The sequence below is a fragment of the Pelophylax lessonae genome (genome assembly GCF_965119305.1).
Source record: "Pelophylax lessonae genome assembly, chromosome: 1".
In the NCBI taxonomy this organism is placed as follows: domain Eukaryota; kingdom Metazoa; phylum Chordata; class Amphibia; order Anura; family Ranidae; genus Pelophylax; species Pelophylax lessonae.
This window is the reverse complement of record NC_138768.1, coordinates 582,299,217-582,323,672: the sequence shown is the minus strand read 5'-3', so window position 1 is coordinate 582,323,672 and position 24,456 is coordinate 582,299,217. Positions and strand designations below refer to the sequence as shown.

The window sequence follows — 24,456 nt, the reverse complement described above, 5'->3', positions numbered from 1 at the left end:
ATGGCCTGCTATGGTTCAGAAAAAGGGGGGCTGAATGCTTACCCCCCTTCTTTTCTGGCCCGTCAGGCTGCATGCTCAGATAAGGGTCTGGTATGAATTTTGGGGGGAACCCCACACCTTTTTTTTACATTTTGGCATGGAGTTCCCCTTAAAATCTGTACCAGACCCAAAGAACCTGGTGTGGATTTTGGTGGGGTTCCCACGTCATTTTTTTTTTAAATTATGTCATAGGGTTCCCCTTGACCACTTAAAAACAGGGCACTTTCACCCCCTTTCTGCCCAGACCAATTGTCAGCTTTCAGTGCTCATTGGCATCTATGGGAAATATTAATCAGCTTGGCATGGCTCTGCTCGGGGTCTTTAACATTGGCATCTACGGGAAATCTTGGTCAGCTTGACATAGCACTGCTTCCTGTCCTTAACATTGGCATCTATGGGAAATATTGGTCAGCTTCACATGGCACTGCTCCCTATCTTTAGCATTGGCGTCTATGGGAAATATTGGTCAGCTTGACATGACACTGCTCCCAAACTAGAAGTGACAGGGACACAAAACTTTGAAAGCACGAGAGAGGACCCAGGACTACAGCATATCCATACATTTTAAAATTGGAGTATGACTGTACACTTAAATGACTGAACTCACTATACACAGCTGCCTTATATAGTGTGGGGCGTGGACTTAGCCCCTGAGCCATGATTGCCTAAAGGCACCCTGCCTTTGGCCAATCATGGCTCTGACAGGACATTGTGCTGTGATTGGGCAAGGTATACAGGTCAGGTGCATGCTTTGGCCAATCATCAGAAATCAATGCACTGCAACAAAGCAGTGCATTATGGGGCGCTCATCGACGGGCAAACTTCCTCCCCACTGCCCCATTGGTGTGTGTGTTCAGCGAACACACAAACAGCTGATGTTCTAGTCAAACTTACATTTAGTTAATCTAGCCCACATTTTTAACCACCAGCTTCAGGCCAGCTTTAGCAGTTGATAGGTACATTTGTGCATGTGTGTTTATGTACCCCAAAAACGACCTTTTTGGCTCCAGATCTTTTGCTTCCATTTTTTCAATAAAAAAAACACAATACATTAAGACCAAACACTAAATTTCCTTGCATTTAAAGCCCCCTATATCATCCATAGCAAAAAAAAAAAAAAACATGAAAACACTGTTAAATAGGAAATATAATTACAGTACCAGGATGTAGGTACTGTTCATTTCATGTGGCAGGATATTCGCTGTGATAAAAATTTTATGTGACAGGCTGCTAACACAAAAGGTAATATAGCTAACCTCAAAATATAAATATTAAACAGTAGTTCAGCATCAATATATAAAATAAACAAATAAATGTGCATTATATATTATATAATGACATATGAAATGACTAGTACAGAAATATAAGATAAAATAATTAAAAGTTCAAATGTGACAAAAGAGTAAAGTCCTATAGTGTATTAGGTACAAAATAAAAACAAGAAGAACTTGTTTCAGCAGCACCAATAATCACAGATGAATATCACAAACAGTGTTCCAGGAACCAGACACCAACATCAAGTGAATTCAAAACTTTCCAAAACAAAAGGCTACCATTACAGCAGCATAAACACTGTATAAACGAGTATGTATGAAATCCCGCAGGGATCAGTGTGGCAACTCCTTGCATATATATAGCTCCCCATCCACATGGCAGTTTAAAAAAACGTCTTTGTTACTCCAGAAGTTGTGTATAAATGAGGAGCAAGCTTTAACCAATATTCATGTGATTTATATGTATTTGTGATGTGGATCCTTGTGTTAACCAATACAGCTGTTTTAGTGTACTAATAAATTTATAAACATGAGCAACAAGATTACATAAAACAATTGCATAACATAAAAGTTTCCATCCCTGCTGGGGAGATTTCCCTCCCTATTTGGCCCGGTGACCATAATCACCAGGACTAATTTTTTTTCTGGTAGCTTTTTATTTTACTCAGTGCAGTGTGAAATCTGTAAGATGGTAAGAACAGAACCAGGAGCTAGGACAAGCATGCGCATGCGTGCATCAGTAGGCACCCAGTGGCAGAAGGAAGAAGATGCCAGGCTACTCAATCATGTAACAGTTCTTCTTTAAGTCAGGGAACAATTCATTTATCATGCACCAGTCAACCCTGCCCCCTTTATTGTGAAACCTTGTAATCAGAAAAACACATTTGCCTGCCTGCTTCCAGTATAGAAGACACATTTCCAAACATTCTAGCTCCAGAATCCTCTAAGATCCTGATGAATCTATGGGGTTGATTTACTGAAGGTAGGCTGCTCACTTTGCAAGGGAAGTTGCACTTTGCATGGGAATTTTCCCCAGAGATTAGTGAATGCAGTGACATTTCACTTTGCAAAGAAATAAAAAAAATAAAAAAACACGTTTGCTTGCACATGATTGGGTAATGGAAGCCAACAGACCTGAATCTAATTTGCTAAATTTTGGGGAAAGCAATGTGCAACTTCCCTTGCAAAATGAACAATCTAATCACTTTTAGCAAATCAACCCCTATGTGTCAGTAAACTGATTTTCTTCACAGCTACTAATCGGGCTAGAACAGATCATTGGAGTTTGAAGCTTATTTGTGATAAATCAAACAGAGAGAAAAAGGTACTTGTCATAGACCCCCCTAGATGAGGTGCTGTCTAGAAATTGTATTACAAAGAAGTGTGACACTCATTAAAACTAAACTTGTATAAGCTGCAAAACAAGAACATTAACCACTGCCGACTGCCGCAAGTACATATACTGTGGCGGTCAGCCCCTCACAGGCAAAGTGACGTATCGGTACGTCACTAGCCTGTGAGGCTCTGGGGAGCGAGCGCGTGCCGCCGGATGCACGCTCCCACTCTCGCTCGGTCTCGGACCCCCCGCTCGTGTGCCCGGCGGACCAGATGTCCGCCGGGCACTCACGATCATCCATTACACCGGGAGAAAGGCAGGTGGCTAATGTAAACAAGCCACCTGTTATTCTCCCCTATGTAAGAATAGTGATCATATGGTTCTGCTATGTAGGACCGTTGATCACTGTTCTTACACCTCAAGCCACAGCCAATCACAGTTAGAAGCACGCCCCTAGGGCCACACTTAACCCCTCCCTCTCAAAAAAGTTAACCCCTTCACTGCCAGTGTCATTTTACAGTAACAGTGCATATGTATAGCACTGATTACTGTAGTAATGTCACTGGTAACCCCAAAAGTGTCAAAAATGTCAGTCAAGGGTCCGATCTGTCCGCCGCAATGTCGCAGTCCCGCAAAAAAAAATCGCAGATCGCCGCCATTACGCGTTAAAAAAAAACAACAAAAATGACAAAAATCTTTAGTTAGTAAACGCAATAACGCAAACGCAATAACTTTTGCGCAAACCAATAAAAATACGCTTTTTGTGATTTTTTTTACCAAACATATGTAGCAGAAAACAAATTGGCCTAAAATGTTAAAAAATTTTGATTTTTACATTTTTTTTTGGGGGGTGGGGGGGGATTTCATATAAAAAAAATGTGAAAAATATTGTTATTTTTGCAAAATTGATGCTCTTTTTTTGTTTATAGCGCATGATCAAAAAATCGCACAGGTAATAAAATACCACCAAAAGAAAGCTCTGTTTATGGGAAAAAAAGGACGTCAAATTCATTTAGGTACAGCATCTCATGACCGCGCAATTGTCCGTTAAAGTCACGCAGTGCCGAATCGCAAAATAGGCCCTGGTCAGGAAAGGGGTAAAATCTTCCGGGGCTTAAGTGGTTAAAGAACAAGTCCAGGTAAATATGACAAATGACTACCAGAGTACACAGAGCTCACACTGAGGTCCTGTCCACATTTGAGCATAGCCAAATCTCCAGCAGAATTGCGCAATTTTGCCTGATATTCCGGAATGCGGTAAAAACATTGCCAAAATGTACTACGTGTGTATGGGTGTCATTCATTGGTAATGGCACCCCAAACCCACGAAAGAAACAGGTGTTTTGTTGTAGAACAAAACTACTGAAAAATGCTCTATTCAAGAGTGTGCCAAAGCTGGCTCCAGAAAAGGGTACAGGAGTTATTTTGGTGCATTTGTGGAATAATGGGCAGCCTATTCAAGCGAATGGTGAAAAAGTACTAAAAAAACACACGCTGCTCAAATGTGAATGGGACCTAAAGCAAACTAGAGGAATTTTAACACATTGGCAAGGTTTCCTGGATTTGCCTTAGCACTTAATGTATTGTTTAAACATGTTGCCTAACATTTAGATTTGATGATATAATTTGGTGTTATCCAGATAAAATCAAGCTTGAACAGTGGCTAAACTCAGGCCATGAAATTTCCACAAATTGGTTAATGGAAAAGAGGCTTCAATAGCATTCATGTGTAAATAAATACTGTACATAAGGTTTAAAAAATGATCAGGACAAGATTAAAGTAAAAACAAATGGCACGTTGGGTAGCACTGCTGATTTCTTATCCTGTAACCCCACTGAAAAATCAACCTTCGTTTTCTCACCTTGTTTTTCCTAAATTGGCCGCATAGACAGTTAACCGTCTACAACAAAGTTGCATACAAATCAAATGCCTCAATTTCTGTTACAACTCTTACTCACATAGCTATAAATGTTGGTAGAAGCTTTATCAGATAATGCTTTTTTGTTATAGTGGTCCTTGAAGTAACCTGTTTCCACCATCTTCTCTATCTCAATTTTCCTTCATCATCAACAGTCTCTAGAACAGATGCTGATGAAATGGCTATATATTCTGAACACTGGAGACGAGACAGAATACTCTGTGCTTGATATATAACTGCAGAATACTGAGACTACAATTACAGAAAAAAAGGACAGATAAGTTGAGAAAGTACAATACATTTTAGCCTTTCGTTCAAGTTGTAAATTAGCAGAAGAATTTATAAGAGGAGCAAAATTGTATTTGATATAATCTGACGTGGGATTTTTAGTATGTTTAAATATATAAAGGGCTCTTCCGTGGCAGAGTTTTCTGAGGACATGGCCAGCCAACACCAATGCAAAATAACATAACCATAAATCACAAGCACAACCCAGTTAATTAAAGTTAATTAAAGTTAATAAATAATAATACTCATAAAAAGATCACAAAGAATATTCATGCTTTCCATGACTGCTGACCTTTAAAAAGTATTTTCACTCTTTTCTACAGTGTTCTATACTTGGTCCACTGCCCAGGTTTCTGTGGGAGTGGTACCTGATCACAGCAATATTTTTGTTACTTGATATGGTACACTTTATGTCCAAAAGTTTTTGGACATTTGAGCATTGCTTGTACATTAAATAGCCAAAAGTATGTGGACACAACTTTAAGTTCAATTGTTTCCAGTGAAGAATACTGTTTATGCTACAATATACAATGACATTTTGGACCATTGTGCCCTTCTTTCCTTGTGCCAACAATACTGGGATGGCCCTTTTCTCTTCCAGCTTCACTATGCTCTTGTGAAGCCAAAACCATAAAAAATGGTTAATGAGTTTGATGTGAAGAAACTCAGTGGCCTGCACAGAGCCTTGATTTTAACTCTGTTGCATACTTTTAGAATGTATTTGGACACCAACTACAAGCCAGGTCTTTTTGTCCAACCCAAATCAGTACCTAACCTTTACAAATGCTCCATTGGCTGAATGGTCACAAAGGTGATAAAGATTTTTCCTGTTTCCCAATTCTGCTACCGTATTGTATTCTTGTCACACAATCTTATCCAAGGAGTATCCATTTTAAATCACATTATGGAGGTATAGTCTGCTGTTGTCACCATTTAGTAAGCTTTCTCTGAAAATGCCATACAGCCATCACTGAGGTGTAAGCATGTGAAATTTCTTGTGGAGTAGCTGCATGAGGTCAGCAGCACTAAGATATATATATATATATAAAAAAAATTAATTAATTAAAAAAACGACTTTAATTATGAAAAAAAAAGCCATGACAGGCATTCCCACCTGCAACTTTTGTTTGTGTTGGGGCTTTCTGCATAGCTTTGCACAGGTTAATGCATGACCTCTAGCTGTAGTGTGAGACTTGACACTTCTGTGAAGAAACTATCCCTGGGTCTCTCAGTCTAGTGCTCTTGCAGGTGAGAGCTACACTGTAATTAGATCTGACACATACACACAGAGGGCTTACTCATGCAGCTGGGAGATTATGTGTTTCCCGGCATTAGCACCAAGTTTGTGGTGCAACACTGAGGGGATGGTGAGGAATTCATTGGTGAGGTGTTCATTAGATGCTGTGTGACCAAGAACAGGAAACTGTCATGTCCCCTTGAGGCATACGGAAGCGATACCTGCAGCAATACATGTACATAGGAAAATCAGTCAGCCATGTTGCTACTAACTTAAACCACAAATTGGGAGTTACAGAACTAAAGCCAGCAGGTAAATCTCTAGAGTCTACCCAGCAGATTTTCTGAGCCTTTTGTACTGTGGAGAGACTAATTTAATCCTCTGTTCTATTTAAAGCGATATTAAACCCAAAAGTAAACATTTATTATACTGCACATCTTGTGGCTGCATTAGTTTTCTTTTTGTAGGTATTCTTTCCTTTATTTTCATCTGGTGATCCAGCCAGTAAATCTGTTTTTTTTTTTTTTTTTTAAAGAATAAGCTTGCCTGCAAATGTAGCAGTATACAGTGCTGAGATAAACCTTTTACCACTGGTGTGCTTAAAATGATGTGCTTACACTGGGTGCTTACAATGATGAAAAAGAAAACCGATCAAAACAATATTTTTGCTTACAACACACTAAAATCCCTATTAGTAGACACAAACACAATATAACTTACAAAATTCCTAAAAGATAAAACTGTATTGCGTTAATAAAGTTATGTGTGTGAATGAGGCTCACTGGCCTGTACAGTATGTGTGAGTTTTTTTTTTATGTAACTGGAGCTGTGTGCAGCGCAAGCAACTTATGTTATGCAATGGGGATACAACTAACACAGCTGCGGGTTCTAGCTTGACAGGTTTGTGGGTGCTGGTGTTCAGTTCCTAACACAGACAGTTTGCATTCGGGGGCCATTCATCCACACTTGCAAACCTGTCAAATTAGGACCTGTTGCTGTGCTCATACAATGTCCCCATAGCAGTGAAGCAGTGTTTTCTGCAGCACATTTCTCCCATGTAAGGAGACCTAAAGCTGACTTCTCGGGGATCCCATAGGAAGTCACGCGATCATGTGAGGCAACGCGTTGGAATGAGCATGGTGACGTCACTTCCGGCGGCAGAAAAAAAACAGTGGCAGTGGTGAGAAGCAGTGCCTTTATCTCTGGATGCTGTTAAAAGTTACTGGCAAAAGTTTTTTACATTCATTGAACAAGTGTTGGAGGTGGAGAAATGGAATCCAAGATTTCTACTCAAGGCTCATATTTATCACAATTTGGTGAGTGTGTTTGCCGATGGGGAGAGGAAGTCACGTGGTGTGGTGAAAGTGTCACTCATCTATAACAGCTTGAAAAACTTCCAGACAACACAGCGGTGTTATTGCCTTATCACTACTATTTAATTACGTGGTGGACTTCTGAGTGAACTATCTACGTTTCATCCTCACATCCTGTTGGATGCATGAATTTTAGCGCTACTATTGTTGGGGAAAATTATGGTCAATATTTATTATTGATTATTTTTTTTCACTAACATGTTGGTTTTAATTGATATTTTGTGATAGTGGCAGCTATTAGTCTTACATAATAGAGTTACCAGTGGCGCTGGGTTTGATTTTATATTTACTGTATTATCACTAATTTTTATTGAGGACATAGATACCCAATCCTTTCTCTGCAGTCTTATCCGCACTGCAAATGGAATAACAGGGAGCACAATGTACAGAAGCTTTCTGTACATTCAAAAACGGAAGCATAGCAAACACAGTATTCTATGTTTCAGTTAGGAATAAACACAGTGAGTGAACAATACGACCAATCACTGTGTTCATTCAGAAAAGGAAGGAGCCGGTAAATACGACATATTTACCTGCCCCTGCTCTCCTTCCTAAACGATCCCCCTGTGTGCCCAGGAAGCAGGGGCAATTGGGTCACTTAATGGAACTGATCCCACTGTGACTTTCCCTGCAGCAGCTGAAAGTCAGTGGAAGGGAGAGGAGGTGAAAGCCAGCTTTCAGCTGCTGCGGGGAGAGCCACAGGGGGATCAGTTCCTGTAATTGTCCCCCCCTGCCACACTGATTATCCAATTCCCCCTGCTTGTCAGCTACCCGGGCCCCCATGCTGAATTGATGGGTCCCGGGCCCCTACAGGAAGGCAAGTGGTACCCCCTTATCGGCAGCCCTTGGTATTGCACATACATACCTACATTGGTCCAAGCTTTATTCTATTACAAAACATCATGCCATGTTTTAGGGCTACATAAGGACCCCTTTAACCAAGTTAGTCACTGCTACCTTATCGAAGGGTGTCTTTATGCAGCCCCAAAACACCCCCAAAGTCTTTCAGAACCAAAGACTATTATACCGCCCATATGGGCTAACTGTTCACAATCTCTGACAATCTCATCTGCAACTCACACACACAAGCTGTGTATGTTGAAGAACTCCCTTATTCTAGAGACATAGCTTACCTGCTTTGTCGCCCCAATTTTCACCCAGACCTTTATCTTGTTCAGTAACTTGCCTGCTAACAATGTTATGGCAGCATAGATTCTTTTCATACCTGCCTTAAATGTTAAGCCTTTAGACTCCATGTTTCCCAACACAAACATACCATATGTACAGTGAGATGATGGAATCATGTGATAAGGGGCTGCAGAACTGCTAGAAGTAGCATAAAAAGATATATTCAAGAGGATTTCCAACTTTCCTAGACAATATTGGTAGTTTAGTAATTTACTTTCTTGTTCATTGGGAGGTATACAGAAGGGAGGCAATAGGGGGTAATGCTTGCCCAAAAAGTATTATGTGGCCTTATACATATCCTTGATATTCTATTATTTCTTCCATAGCAGGATGTCCACCTTTTAACATATAATGCCTCCTGCCCCTGGTTACCACCGACGCCAACCTCTGAATCAACTTTGAATTTATATGTGTGCTACAAAGTGGGGTGAACAAGTATTTGATACACTCCCCATTTTGCAGGTTTTCCTACTTACAAAGCATGTAGAGGTCTGTAATTTTTATCATAGGTACTCTTCAACTGTGAGAGACTGAATCTAAAACAAAAATCCGGAAAATCACACTGTATGATTTTTAAGTAATTCATTTGCAAGAAGAACGTAATATTAGGTACAGAAACCTTTGTTTGCAATTACAGACATTATATGTTTCCTGTAGTTCTTGACCAGGTTTGCACACAATGCAGCAGGGATTTTGGCCCATTCCTCCATACAGAGCTTCTCCAGATCCTTCAGGTTCCAGGGCTGTGGCTGGGCAATATGGACTTTCAGCTAGCTCCAAAGATTTTCTATTGGGTTCAGGTCTGGAGACTGGCTAGGCCACTCTAGGACCTTGAGATGCTTCTTACAGAGCCACTACTTAGTTGCCCTGGCTGTGTGTTTCGGTTCGTTGTCATGCTGGAAGACCCAGTCATGACCCATTGTCAATGCTCTTATTGAGGTAAGGAGGTTGTTGGCCAAGATCTCGCGATACATGGCCCCATTCATCCCCCCCCCCCAATATGGTGCAGTCATCCTGTCCCCTTTGCAGAGAAGCATCCACAAAGAATGATGTTTCCACCTCCATGCTTCACGGTTGGGATGGTGTTCTTGGGGTTGTACTCATCTTTCTTCCTCCAAACACGGCGAGTGGAGTTCAGACAAAAAAGCTCTATTTTTTTTCTCATCAGACCACATGACCTTCTCCCATTCCTCATCTGGATCATCCAGATGGTCATTGGCAAACTTCAGATGGGCCTGGACATGCGCTGGCTTGAGCAAGAGGACCTTGCGTGCGCTGCAGGATTTTAATCCATGACGGCGTAGTGTGTTACTAATGGTTTTCTTTGAGACTGTGGTCCCTGCGCTCTTCAGGTCATTGACCAGGTCCTGCCGTGTAGTTCTGGGCCGATCCCTCACCTTCCTCGTGATTATTGATGCCCCACGAGGTGAGATCTTGCATGGAGCCCCAGACCGAGGGAGATTGACCATCATCTTGAACTTCTTCCATTTTCTAATAATTGCGCCAACAGTTGTTGCCTTCTCACCAAGCTGCTTGCCTATTGTCCTGTAGCCAATCCCAGCCTTGTGCAAGTCTACAATTTTATCCCTGGTGTCCTTACACAGCTCTCTGGTCTTGGCCATTCTGGAGAGGTTGGAGTCTGTTTGATTGAGTGTGTGGACAGGTGTCTTTTATACAAGTAACGAGGTTAGACAGGTGCAGTTAATACAGGTAATAAGTTGAGAACAGGAGGGCTTCTCAAAGAAAAAATAACAGGTCTGTGAGGACCGGAATTCTTACTGGTTGGTAGGTGATCAAATACTTATAAAATGCATATTAATTATTTAAAAATCAATGTGATTTTCTGGGTTTTTGTTTTAGATTCTGTCTCTCACAGTTGAAGAGTACCTATGATATAAATTATAGACCTCTACATGCTTTGTAAGTAGGAAAACCTGCAAAATCGGCAGTGTATCAAATACTTGTTCTCCCCACTGTAATTGTACCTATGTCCTATATTATCAAATACAAGACAGAAAATTGGATTGAGGCACTTAGGACTTTCATGGTACAGTAAGAACTACACAGTACTTTTGTTTAAAATTACAATTAATTATTGCAACATTTCAGGTTAAAACTCACCCATAAAAATGGGGTAAAAAGAAAAAGGATAAAGGAACAAAACAAACATGAATAGTCCAGAAAGACATAACACGGTTCTAACATAGCCTAACTTCCTCTAATACAGGGTGATAGATGGGGTATCCTTCCATAACAAGGTGGGCCTCAGTCAATATAGTTCCAATCCCACACTCTACATGTACATTGTATGGTTACACAACCTATCACATTGCTATAATCTTTTTATATGGACTATAAACTGAAGGATTTATAAGTAAATGGTTGTGGAACGAATCATCTGAGTTTCTATTATTTCTTATTGGGGAATTCGCTTTGATATAAGAGTGCTTTGGATTACAAGAATGTTTCTGGAAGAAATTATGCTTGCAATCCAAGGTTTCGCTGTATAGCCTTCTTTTTTTTCTTGAACAGGGTGGCAATGCTGTTCATTCTGCAGTAAAGGCACACAACAGTTAGTCACCCATACAGGTTGGTCTTATGTGGATACTGTATGTCATTTTAGATGAGTAAGCAACAAACAAAATGAACACCCGACCGCAGCTAACTTTTTAAGCAGTTACAGCAATAGGTTTCCTTTTTTCTTGTGGAGAGAGGGTTTAAACAACATGAATAAAAGATGACTGCTGTAAGCAACCCCCATCGATGTTATATAGTTTGTAACCTCTGTAATTGCCACTTTTGCTTGACAGCTTAGCGTGCATTAAACGGTGAATAAAATTAAAAATAAAGCCCTGTCAAATAAAAAAAAGAAAAGGAATTCATATACAGGGTATGATTAGTACAGGTATTAACTATATCCAGGTGCAGAATACAGTATTGTTTGCTAGAGAGGGCCATTAAGAAACCAATCCATTAATGGGTATACACATAAATATGGACTTATATATGAAAACCCCACTCCAGGTAAAGTATTAAGGAAAAAAAAACATCTTTCCAGAAATCTATGTACCTAATGACACTATAACTGTAATTAACAATTACTTTATAAGTAGCCACATTCAACAATATACCATTAGTGTATACCAACTTCCCCATCCCTTTCCAAATGAGACTGTTAATAGTGTTCCACATGCATTTATGATCATACAAGATGGATAAAAAGAGAAAAAATCATCAATTATTTCACATCTCATCTTATTTTGTCCTAATAGCGTTCACATTTCCCTTGCCCATAACCAGAATATACAATGTGATCTTTTCCTATGGACAGTCATTGCTGCTATTTTATCTGTTGACATTCTCAAGCTGTTTGCCTGTGCTGTGCTCACAGTCTGGATTGATCAGAGTATTCACTGCTAGACTAAGGAACATACAAGCCTTTCAAAGTTCATTCTTCAGTTTCAAAAACAGTTTTGTTAACATTTATGCCTTCTTCTATTTTCTGAATGTTTTACATTTCAATAGCCTCCCACCTATCTAACATTTTGGTAACAAAAAATTGTTCTCATTTTAATAATAATTAAATACCGTAGAACCTAAATAAAACACAAGAAAGTTTAAATATATAAATACACTATATTGTCAAAAGTATTGGGACACCCACATTTTCACGCACAATAACTTAAAGCGGAAGTACAGCCTAATACCTTAAGTTCTCCCCTCAAAGTCACACTCTAACCTAGTGGCTGAGTTTCCACTAGTGAGACTCTTAAGTTGTGCGATTTAGAGTGCGACTTTGAGTTCAGCTTTGCTCCAACTTTACACTCTCTGGATCAAAGTTGCATCAAAGTAGTGCAGGCAGCATTTCAGAGTCGCTGATTTTCAAAGTGGCATAGATGGGAACGGGTGCCATTAAAATCAATGGGCTGTGACTTATCATGCAAATTTATGTGTCCAAAGTTGCATGACAAGTCACACTAGTGGAAACGGGGCCTAAAACTCCTCCTCACGGCATGGCCGACTTTCTACCAGCGGCAACCAGTGGGAATACCATTATCATATGGCAATGCTAGCAGACAGAAATGACACCTACTGTGATATTTACAATACAGATGTGTCTGTTTTTTTTCCCATTAACTTGTGAGTTGCCAACTGTATGGTTCCCATTAAATTGTTTACTCCTACACTTAGAGGCGCCTCTCCTTGTTTTTTTCAGCCTTGCTGGAATCTGAATTCTATTCCTATGTTGGTGGCAGCACTCAGTGAAACCTTATATGTCATATAGACTTTTCCAATAGACTTTTTTAATTCTTATAGGTTTCATGTGAACAACAGTGTTTGCGCCTTTTCCTTGTGTTCGTTCAATATTGAGTTGGCCCATCCTTTGCAGTTCTAACAGCTTTAACTTTTCTGGGAAGGCTGTCCACAAGGTTTAGGAGTGTGTCTACTGAAATATTTGACCATTTTTCCAGAAACAAATTTGTGAGTTCAGGCACTGACGTTGGACAAGAAGGCCTGGCTCACAGTCTCCGCTCTAATTCATCTCAAAGGTGTTCTATTGCTTCTATTTGAGGTTATGACTCTGTGCAGGCCAGTCAAGTTCCTCCACCCTCAGCCATGTTTTTATGGACCTTTCTTTATGCACTGGTCCAAATCCTTGGGTGGGGGTGGTTATGGTGTGGGGTTATTTTTCAGTGGTTGAACTTGGCCCCTTAGTTTCAAAGAAGGGAACTCTTAAGGACCAAGAGTCCATTTTGGACAATTGCATGCTTCCAACTTTGTGGGAACAGTTTGGGGATGGCCCTTTCCGGTTCTAAAAAGACTGTGCACCAGTGCACAAAGCAAGGTCCATGAAGACATGGATGAGCCAATTTGGGTGTACTGGCCTGCAGAGTCCTAATCTCAACCTGATAGAACACCTTTGGGATAAATTACAGTGGAGACTGCGAGCCAGGCTTTCTCGTTCAATGAAGAATGGTCAAACATTTCAATAGACACACTCCTAAACCTTGTGGACAGCCTTCCCAGAAGAGTTGAAGCTGGTATAGCTGCAAATGGTGGGCCAACTCAAAAATAAACCCTATGGACTAAAGTTCATGTGTGTGTAAAGGCAGGCGTCCCAATACTTTTAACAATATAGTGCAGTGATGGCGAACCTTGGCACCGCAGATGTTTTGGAACTACATTTCCCATGATGCTCATGCACTCTGCAGTGTAGTTTAGCATCATGGGAAATGTAGTTCCAAAACATCTGGGGTGCCAAGGTTCGCCATCACTGATATAGTGTATATTGTGAGGCTCAAACAAGAAAAGTATTGCTCTTCTGCTACTATCACTGATATTAGCCGACATGACACGTAATTAACTAATATAGATCATATAAAACAGCTTGGCAGGCTACAATATGCTACAGAAAAATTGCAACTGATTGCACACAGGATGCCGACTTACTGTGACCCAAACTAAACCAGGCAATGTTGCCTAAACTCAGAAGAGTTTCCCCCTTCTAATGGGCTTAACGATTAAACCCACTATGGAGCAAAACAGGTCTGAGGGACCTCGTTTTTCTGTAGTATACAGTGAGAAAAATTAATTAATAAGAAGTTTTACAAGAATACAATAGTTCCATAAACTGAAAACTAGTCCTAAAAGCAAACTACAATTGAATTAAACAGTCAATCATGACTAAAAGATGCAAGGACCTGATACAAACAGGGCCAAACTTTATTGTTGAATGAGCCAACTAGAGATCAGTGAAGGATTTTGAAGGACTCCTTTAAAAACACAGCTGATAAAAAAATGAAGCTTGGTAGTTATCCTGTCTCGCAGTCTCAAAAGTCAAGTACATCCTTTCTAACTCCTACGCGTACAACCTACAGGCTAGCAATAAACTGTAATATTTGCAACCAAAAAAAGAAAAAAAAAAAAAAACATGCAGGGTTGTACAATATTTCATAGAACATATATATTGCACACATAAAAGAAAAACAGAGACATAAAATATATATAATCTTAAGAAAACAATTCAAGTACAGTTAGTCTTTCAACCAGAAATGGACACACTCAGCTGAGTAGCAAGGCACAAAACAAAGCCACTCTCTGTAGATGTCACTCTATAGCATTTATTCAATGACAGCAGCTCCGAGGCAGCTCAGCGCTGCTTTAAGTGCTTGCTGTCACTTTGTGCACCGGCATCTGGGGAGCTTGCAAACTCCAGTTGTTCTCTCCCTACAGAAGGTTAATGTGTATTGTGCCCCGTGTGGAATTACATGTGTTTGGTGGAGGATGACAGCGGTATTTGGTATATATCCTTAGATACCTGTTAGATGTTAACCTGCTGTTAACTATTCCTCTGTATGTGCAAGGTTTTTTTGGATTGCTGGCTGCTCTTCTTCCACACGGAGCTAACACAGCAACTTGAACATATTCTTTTGATCATGTTAATTTTCTTTGATTAGGTTCTACCTTTTGATTTTATATTGCTTTCAGTTTATCCAATGGGTATAAATTGTCCTCCAATCCTAGCCATCTAAGAATAAGCCCTATCACGGTGAAATGCATCACAGAGGCATGACTTATGGTGAGGACGTTGTCAAGAAGAATGTTTCACTGAATAAATGATATGGAGTGAAATCTAGAGAATGTGGCTTTATTTTTTCTGCCTTGCTCTTCAGCTGAGGTGAGACAAGCTCTTGGAGGCCAGCATCTGGTGCAATAAAACGTTTTTCTTTCATTTTGGATAGAGTAAGGGAGGATTATAGCCCCTGTCAGATTTTTTTTTTTTTCGCCATCTTTGTCCCATTGCAGAGATTTTCCTTCACTTCCTGTCCCATAGCTAAACAGGAAGTGAGTGGAAATCAATGCAAATTAGGGGAATCCCCGGGGGATCTCCAGCTCATCAGAACGAGTATCTTCCCCCCTATTACATTTCTTGGGATTTTTTTTTTTTTACTTTCATTTTCAATTAATTAAACAGAACAAATAAAGAGTAAATGTAAATAAAAATTACAGATGTTGTAATCCCTCTCCACTCTATCTAAAAATCTAAAACTAAAAAAAAAAAGTTTTGCCTTTAGTTATACTTCAAGGATCTGAGGATTATACATGCAGCTTGGAGAGTTGCATTTTTTTTCTTGAACCTCCAAAATTGAGCACAGTTACAATATAAAGAGAGGCAGCAGTGAAAAATTCCATAGAGGCTTCATTCACACCTGAGCCTGTCATTTTCAGGCGTTTTTTCTGATGTTTTTTAGGCTTTTTTTTTGGTGTTTTTCACACATTTTTTAGGTGTTCTTTGTAGTTGTTTGGAGGTAGGCATAGACATCTAAACCAAAAACGCTTGAAATCTGCCAAAAAAGAAGCTCATGTACTTTTTTGAGCTTCAGGCATTTCCCTTCAGGCGACCAAACGTGAACAGGAGCCATTGAAATGAATGGGATTTTGCTTGTTGGGAGTTTTGGAACTTCAGAGATGAGCGGTTTACGAGCTGAAAAATGCTCAGGTGCGAACAGGGCCAGAAGCAATAGCTTACTATTTGAAATGGAGGTGCTCACTTTGTGGTCTGACAAGTGAGATGTCCCTGAGTGAGATTCTGTGGAATTTTTAGCCAGCAATGGAGTGACCACCTCATAGTAAATGGATGCCTCACCTCTGTGACTGTGCCATGCTATCTGATATGGCCCTTAAATGCCAGTGGGCTTTATATGTCATATGGAAAAAAAAGGGCAATTCAACCTTGACGTCTCCATATAAAACCAAAATGTTAGCTTTTGATGAGCTTTTATTATAATGATTATGTAAACTGCCGCCTACCTTTTTGTTGTCCCAGAAATTTTTGGTTCTTCTTCTGTAGGTTTATTATTTTCACTAGATTCTTCCACATGGGAAAGTACCACTGCTGAGCATGACACTATAGACTGGTAGGAATCTTCTCGACATACTGCAATGATAAAGAATGATATTAAAATATTAATAAGTGCCTTCTTGAGTTTATATGATTTAGCACATAGATGATATATCTCACATTGTGCATTATCAAGAGCTTAGAGGTCATTGCGGATTTAAGCAACTTTATAAGAGGAGAATGATGGAATATTCATCACAGAACATTAGAATAATCATAAATAATATACAATACATAGCATAATATGCCTCATAATGAATCATAATTCATGTGTGCCCATAAATGAATCTGACTTACTGTTTTCACTATTCGCAATGTCAAAATTTATTGTGATTACTGACATAATTATTCTTTAATTAAAACTTTTGACATGACTAATCACCAATTATGCTACAATAATATGTGTGGAAGTATCATATTACTAATGGTATTTTATGGACTGATGGAACATAACAATATATCACCGTAGACAAACACATTCGTCCTCTATTGAGTGTGTATAGATTTTTTTAATACTGCTCAACTTTCAGAATGTATTAATAGCCATTTGCACAGTAAATTGAATAGCAGTGTAATTTCTGCAAGCTTTTAATATACGTAGGGGCGTGGGGTTTGATAAGGAAGTGTGAATCCTCAGCCTCTATTGCCATTTAGTAGTGCAGGTATTAAATCAATTGACTCATATTGGGCAACACAAGTAGTTTTTTTTGTCAATAATAATTGAGGCCAGGCCTTTAAATCAGGTAAAGGGTTGGAAACTGACTAGTCAATATATTAGGAGCCACAGTTTTCAAATGCTTTGGAATTTACTTACAAAGCAGATTTACTTTATCAAATATTAGCTTCTGAAACGGTATACATTATTGGATGCCATTTGTGAATAAACAGACCTGCTTTTTTTCATTTTGTACAGTAATTACATAACAAACTAAATGAATCATACATAATCATGGGATGGAGCAGATTCCTGAATTTTAAAGTTACATAGTGAGGCTGAAAAAAGACACCAGTCCATCCAGTTCAACCTATGATGAGTGTGTGTGTATAAGTGTTTTTGTCAATAGTACCTTGAATACCCCTGTATGTTGTGGTCGTTAAGGTGCCCATCTAATAGTTTTTTTAATCTATCCATGCCCCTCGCTAATACCATGGCTTGTGTAAGAGTGTTCCACATCCTTACTGCTCTGACAGTATAGAACCCTTCATGCAGTTTAAGGTTAAACAGCTTCTCTTCTAATTTTAGTGAATGCCCGTGAGTCCTTTTGTATTCCCTTTCTCTGAAAAGTTTGTTTCCTATGTTAGGGTCACCAGTACGGTATTTGTACATTGATATCCTATCCCGTCACAAGCCTCTCTTCTCCAGAGAGAATAAGTTCAATGATTGCAGTCTTTCCCCATAGCTGAGATCCTCCAGTCCCATTATTAGATTATTCTCTGGACTCTCTCCATATTCTCCATATTCAGCACATCCTTCCTGAGGACAAAAAAACTGGATGGCATACTCCAGATGTGGCCGGACCAGAGTCTTGTAGAGTGGGAGAATTACTGTTTTATCTCTGGAGTGAATCCCCTTTTTAATACATGCCAATATTCTGCCAACATTCTGTTGGCTTTGCTTGCAGCAGCTTGACATTGCATGCCATTGCTGAGCTTGTCGTCTACTAGGACCCCCAGATCCTTTTCCATCTTTGATTTCCCAAAAGGCTCTCCCCCTAGTGAGTAACTTGCGTTCGTATTTTTCGTGATACACAAAAGTGCCAGTTGTTATTCTTAGCTATGCATAGACAAGAATAGATATCAATAAGACCAGAATATTGCACTGGAAAAAAAGAATATATATTGATTCAACTCAGCAATATACTGTAATATGATATGAAAAATCGTATGCAACCCCAGACATATAGGGTATAACACACCATTTAGTGCAGTTTATTCACTAAGAATTAATTACATGTCTTTTTAAATATATCTAATACAAGTACATGATTCTGCCTGATAACAGCCAATTGTAATCCCCTGGACAGGAGAACCGTGAGGAGGGGGTCAGTACTTTGAGTTGTTGAGTGGACATGTGCGGCCAAGGAACAAACTGAAAGAAAGAGAATGAGATGACCTCGTCAGTCTGATGCTAGTCCTTCAACACTGCAAGCTATACCTAAAGGGATTGTATAGTCAGAAGATTTTTTTTTAATCCTAATTCATTCTAAATATTAAGATAAAAAAAAAAAAAAAACTTCTGTGTGCAGCAGCCCCCCTAATAATTACAATAAAAAAAAAGACATCGCTCAAGGTGAGAGTTCCTCCAAATGACCTTGTCAGAGCACAGAAAGGGTGCTGGCTCTTTATGCATAAAATTATAGACAACATTGATACAGTATCGTGCTGATGGATATTCCGTGTAGACACACATTTTATATTTTGAACATTTGTTTTAGTGGACACCTAAATGTATATATATATATATATATATATATATATATATATATATATATATATATATTGTTTATTGTTTTTTTGTTTGAAAGAATTTGTTAGTGTGTTTCTCATATATTATAAGATGGTTTGAATATATACACTGTAATGATTTTATAATAGCAAGATGTTTATGTGTATTAACTTGAGATAGGGCTTGCAAATAGCTAAATGATTTGAGATGTGTCAATTAACCTACTTTAAGGGTTCATTTTGATCACCATTGATTGCTTTGGCCGCCCAGATGACTGTTCACTTGGAGTGCACCTGATCTAGCTCAGGGTAATTGTGTATACCATTTGGTTTTTTACATCTATATATATCTTGAGTTTGATCATGCACATTATAGCTATGACTACACACGGATTTTAGTGCAAAATGCGTCAGCTGTTTTTGTTCCTGTACTCTGCATGCTGTATGAATTTTATCCAATTCAATAAATGAGGAGTTTCTCAGCTGCCCGGGACTCCCCTCCTCATTGGCTGAGACACTTTCACACTTGTGCGACTTGTCCTGCGACTTAGGACTGCAAAGTCACATAACAAGTCATACTCCATGATTTCCAATGAGTACCGTTCATATCTGTGTGACTTCAAGTCACAGCAACTTCAATGTAGTCCCTGCACTACTTGGGTCCGACTTTGATGCATTTTGAGGTCCGTAGACCTCAAGACTATATAGGCATTTCTTCAAGTCCTCAAGTCCAGTCAAAATTGCGGCAACAAATCTCGTCAAAGTCACGTGACTCTTGCACAAGTGTGAAAGGAGCCTAACTGCGAGAGAAGCTCATTTCACTACTTTGTCATTGGTCCTGAGATTCTGATTTAATAAAGGACTGTTTTTTTTTTTTGCTAATATTATTTAAAGTGGTTGTAAAGACAAAAATTTTTTTACCTTAATGCATTCCCTTGACTATGGTAAAAAAAAAGTCCCAGTATTTGTATCCCCCCCCCCCCCAACCGCAAATCAAATACTTATTCTAGTATGATCATTTGATATAGCACTGTGCCCATCTGTAGTGGATCTCTTCTCTTACCTAGCATTCTTGCTATGGTGGCACGCACACAGGAGAGGAGGAGCTGAGAGTACCAGTGGGGGATCCCACAAAAAGGAGGTTTAGGGCCGCTCTGTGCAATACCTTCGTAAAGAGCAGCTAAGTATAACATGTTTGTTATTTAAAAAAAAAAAAATATATGCTTTAGCCTTTACAACTGCTTGAAGCTGTCTAGTTTAGGAGGTCAGATGCACCTGTGAAGGATATCATAGGCATCTCTTACTGACCTCAAATGCAAGCTGAAAACCTCTGAAAGCATGTTGCATTTTGCCCATCCATAAAAGGCCATAAAGTATTTTTTTTTAAATTAACATAAAAAGCATGGTATACTATCCTGCTCTGTGCAAATAAATTGCACAGAGTAGCCCCCTACCTACACTTCTTGGGTCCCCCCCCCCCCCTGTGCTGTCAGCTTCTCCTCTTCTGTGTATTCCACTATAGTAAGCCACTTGCTATGGGGACACATGTGCAGTCGCACTTCCAAGCCCTTGCTGTGTGTGTCCATAGACACACCCAGCAGAGGCTCGGCCCTGCCCCCCCACTCCTTCCTTACACGATTTGACTGACCGCACCAGGAGCCAATGGCTCCCGCTGCTCTCAGCAAAGCCTGTGAGATCAGAGAGAGAAAAGAGAAGACATGCAGCCGAGCACAGTGCTGGATTGATAGAGGAGTAAGGTAAGTGTTAGATGGTGTGATTTTCTTTCCTGCAACCAGGTTGCAGGAAAGAAAATCATTTGATTCCCTTATCAACACAGTCAGTGTTGATGGGGAAATCTCTCCCAAGGAGCTGTTGTGTTCTCCTGGCGGCGAAGCATGGGGAGCTGTCTCAATGATTATTGCTAGTGGTTATAGCGGCTATAGAGTTTAGAACCACTTTAAACAGGTGACACTGAGTTGATTAACTAAAGGATTAGAGAATAATCACTTTGAATAGTAAATATTATTTAGGCAACTCCTTTAGTAAATCAATAAACACAATCAATACCTAAAGCCATGATACCAGTCTTATCCCTTCTATTTACCTCAAAGTCATTTTTAATGTTTTCATAAAGTGCCTAGCACAGGGTCAGGGGTAAATTTGGGATTTTCTTTTTCTATGACAGTTTTACTTTAAAGTTTAATTTCAGGCATTAAGCAAATTAGTTATTACTTTATTCAGCCTTGATACCATATATATGCATTAATCTTGATCATAAATTTTAATTTTGGGTCATACTGTAGGTAATGCTGCATGCAGATTGGAAGGATAATCAATGCGTACAACATGAATACAATCAAGTATATTAAATAAATATTACGTCAATAAGCTGTAGCAAGAAAGAAAGTTAGTGAACCATTTTAGAGCTACATCAATACTGCATGTTCTGTTTATGTATGCCCAAATTAAATTTGTGTAATTTTCCTCTATGTATAATTAATTGTATATGCAATTTCCCTCCTACAGACATTAAAGGGAAATAAATCAAATCCACAAGGGAAGCGTTCAGCTATAATCTCATGATGTTATGTTTGTTGTGAAATAACACTAAAGGAATCTACTTTGAACATGCAATTATGTAATGTATTCATATTCCGCTATGGTAAGCAATATAACAAAAAAAGGAATCTTCATTATAAATCTGTTAAAGCATTTGCATCATATAGAAAGCAAATAATGATTTAAAAGTATTTCTAAAATATGTGTTTCATTAAAAAAAAGGAGCAATGTTAAAATATCATCAAGCGCAGACTAACGCTCCCCCAAAAAGATAAATCAACACAAGCCTCAAAAGCAATAACCCCACTCACACAGTGACCAGAGAAAAGTTGTCACACAGTTACATGAACACAAATCCATTAATTGCGCTTTTTAATCCTCTGTTTAATAAGTATCAATACTTTGAAAGATTCACAATTAATATAATATGTACATAGAAAAGTATTGGGGTGGATGTATTATTTGTAAGCACCAGTGCGTGGTAAACGTGGTATAGAACAACATTCACAATATTGGGTCTGACGTTTCTAAGCACCAACAAGTGTTTATGGTGGCATAGGACAGGACTCGCAATATTGGGGCCAATGGCTATAACACATACAGTATTTCATTTCAGATGCGGAGTGCAAAAATTACAATTTAAAAAAAATGATTTTTCTTATTTCAAACTTTAAATTTAGCCCCAAAGAGGTATGTGAAACATTTCCAACCATTACCATTTAACTGTAAGTACCCAAAAGCAGACATATATTACTGTATATTGCAGCTGACCAATTCTTAGATGTGATGGTTGTATTACTTTCTTTTTTTAATCTTTTTTCCTTCAATTTTCATCTGGTGACCCATTCAGTAAGTCTGTTGTTTTTCAAAAATTCATAATCTTCAGCACAATGTATTAGTTTGCATGGGTAAGAAAAATCACTTAAACAGGGTTAACTAAAATTATTTTATTTATTCATGCAAAACATTTATCCCAAAAGCAAAAATGTTTGGTGTAACTACTTATAAAGTGTGAGATGGAATTTGGCTTCAATTTTTTTAGTGTATTTGAATCTGCTAATACATGCTGTGCCTCCTCTGCTCATTCATCTAGAGTGGTGCCTCACCAATACAGGAGGTGATTTACTGGATAGATCACCAGGTGAAAACAGAGAGAGAAAAGCCAAAGAAAAGAAAACTGATAAAACCACCACATCCAATGATTGGTAAGGTGCAATATAATACATTATTGGTTTGGGGTTTAATACAATGAGTCACAGAACAGCTAATATATAATTTCCATTAAAAAAGGAGATACTGAATCTCCTGGTTCCAATGTTGCATGTAGGAGCAATAGGAGAGAAGAACATATAAACACTTTGTTTTGTGGCCCCTCTACTGAGATAAGCACAATCTTTGACGATTTCCTATTTCTACACCTTACAGTTTAGTATTTGAATTTCATACTATGAAATCATTCTCACCTCTGTAAGCTGTTTACAAGGTCAGCCTCCCCTCAATGGTTTCTCACACTCTGCTCTATGCAGCATTGGGTTTCCCCAACCATTCATACCTCTCCATACATGACACTCAGGCCTCCCCTGATTTAAAGGCTAAGTTCACTTATTTTTCTAAAGTACAGCTTCCCTATCTACCAGTATAACAACAATGTACCTGTGTTGCAGAAACAGAAAAGCTATAACTATGTTCTGGACTAGGCCTCACCACAACCTCCAGTTAACTTCTACAAAAAACTTTTCCATATCTTCTAGGCATCAGCCCTAAACAAACTGCAGGATGCCACAGCCATTGTCAGAGTGCAGAGGTTCTCTCAGTGCCTGAAGTCATTCAGACACTCCTCTTTCCACTCCAGAACATTGCCCTTGCCCACATCACTAGGACATTTCCCCTGCCCATCTCTCTAAGACAGTGCTCCCTCCCACCTCTTCAGTACAATGCTACCCTCTGATATCATTAAGGATACGCTGCACTTCTGCCCACCACACTTGTCTTCAGAAACCCCTCCCCCACGACTGTCAGCCTCTGCAAATCCCACTGGCTGCTTTAGGACATTGCTCCCATCACCTTTTCAGTAAATTGCTCCTGCCTGCCACTCCAGTATATTTCCACAGCCTACTGCTTCTGCCCACCTTTCTGTGCTCCACTACTCCCTCCGCCTCCCTGCATTGAACGTGGCTCGCCCAGGGTCTGCACCCTGCTGCTGTGGGAGAAGGAGCTGATAGCAGAGCTCCCATCCCATGCATACCTGCTACACTATTGGAACATTGCTTATGCCTTACTAAGCTAGATGGATTAAAAAAAAAAGTGAAAGCAGCGTGTTTACACCCTCTCCCTCTCTCTTATGGCTGGATTACAAGAACAATGACAACACTACCTCTCATGTGCTCACATAAAAGAGGAAGGAAAAAGGGGGTGAAAATAAAAGCGAAGTTGAACAGTAATGAAGGGCATGTGGTCCAGAGAGTTAAAACATGCTCTTCTCTGTGCTACAGTAAGGCACTGCATGATGAGATATGCAGTTCCTCTGCAAACTTTGGTATTTCCCTGGATTGACTCGCGATGCTTCAGGAAGCCAGGGGCTTAGGATGCATTTTTTTGAAAATGTTGAAAAATGAGGGTGCAGATTCAAGGCAGCCAATGACTAGGTAGGTGAGAGATAAGTACATTGGGATTATTTGGGCAGAAATTAAATTAGGAAGGTCTTCTATTGATTTTGAAAAGTGAAATTGCGCTTCCTACTAAAGGAAAAAACCAAAGTTCTTAAATGCTAACTTTTAAAGCTTTACTGTTGTGCTTTTTTTTATATGGTTATTATTGTTTAGACTTGTTTAACTATTTTCTGTCAATTTCAAAAGCAAAACCTAATGTTCTATGTAATCACCTGTTTATCATTGC

The 24,456-nt window shown here is 39.2% G+C and overlaps 1 protein-coding gene across 1 annotated transcript in view; it reads right to left on the bottom strand.

Moving 5' to 3' along the window:
- CCSER1 (coiled-coil serine rich protein 1) overlaps nucleotides 1-24,456 on the bottom strand; it is a 1,246,501-nt gene that overhangs the window by 772,713 nt on the left and 449,332 nt on the right. Inside the window, exon 5 of the mRNA XM_082244166.1 lies at nucleotides 16,467-16,593. Coding sequence (XP_082100292.1) covers nucleotides 16,467-16,593 — 127 coding nt within the window. The remainder of the gene's footprint in view (nucleotides 1-16,466; nucleotides 16,594-24,456) is intronic.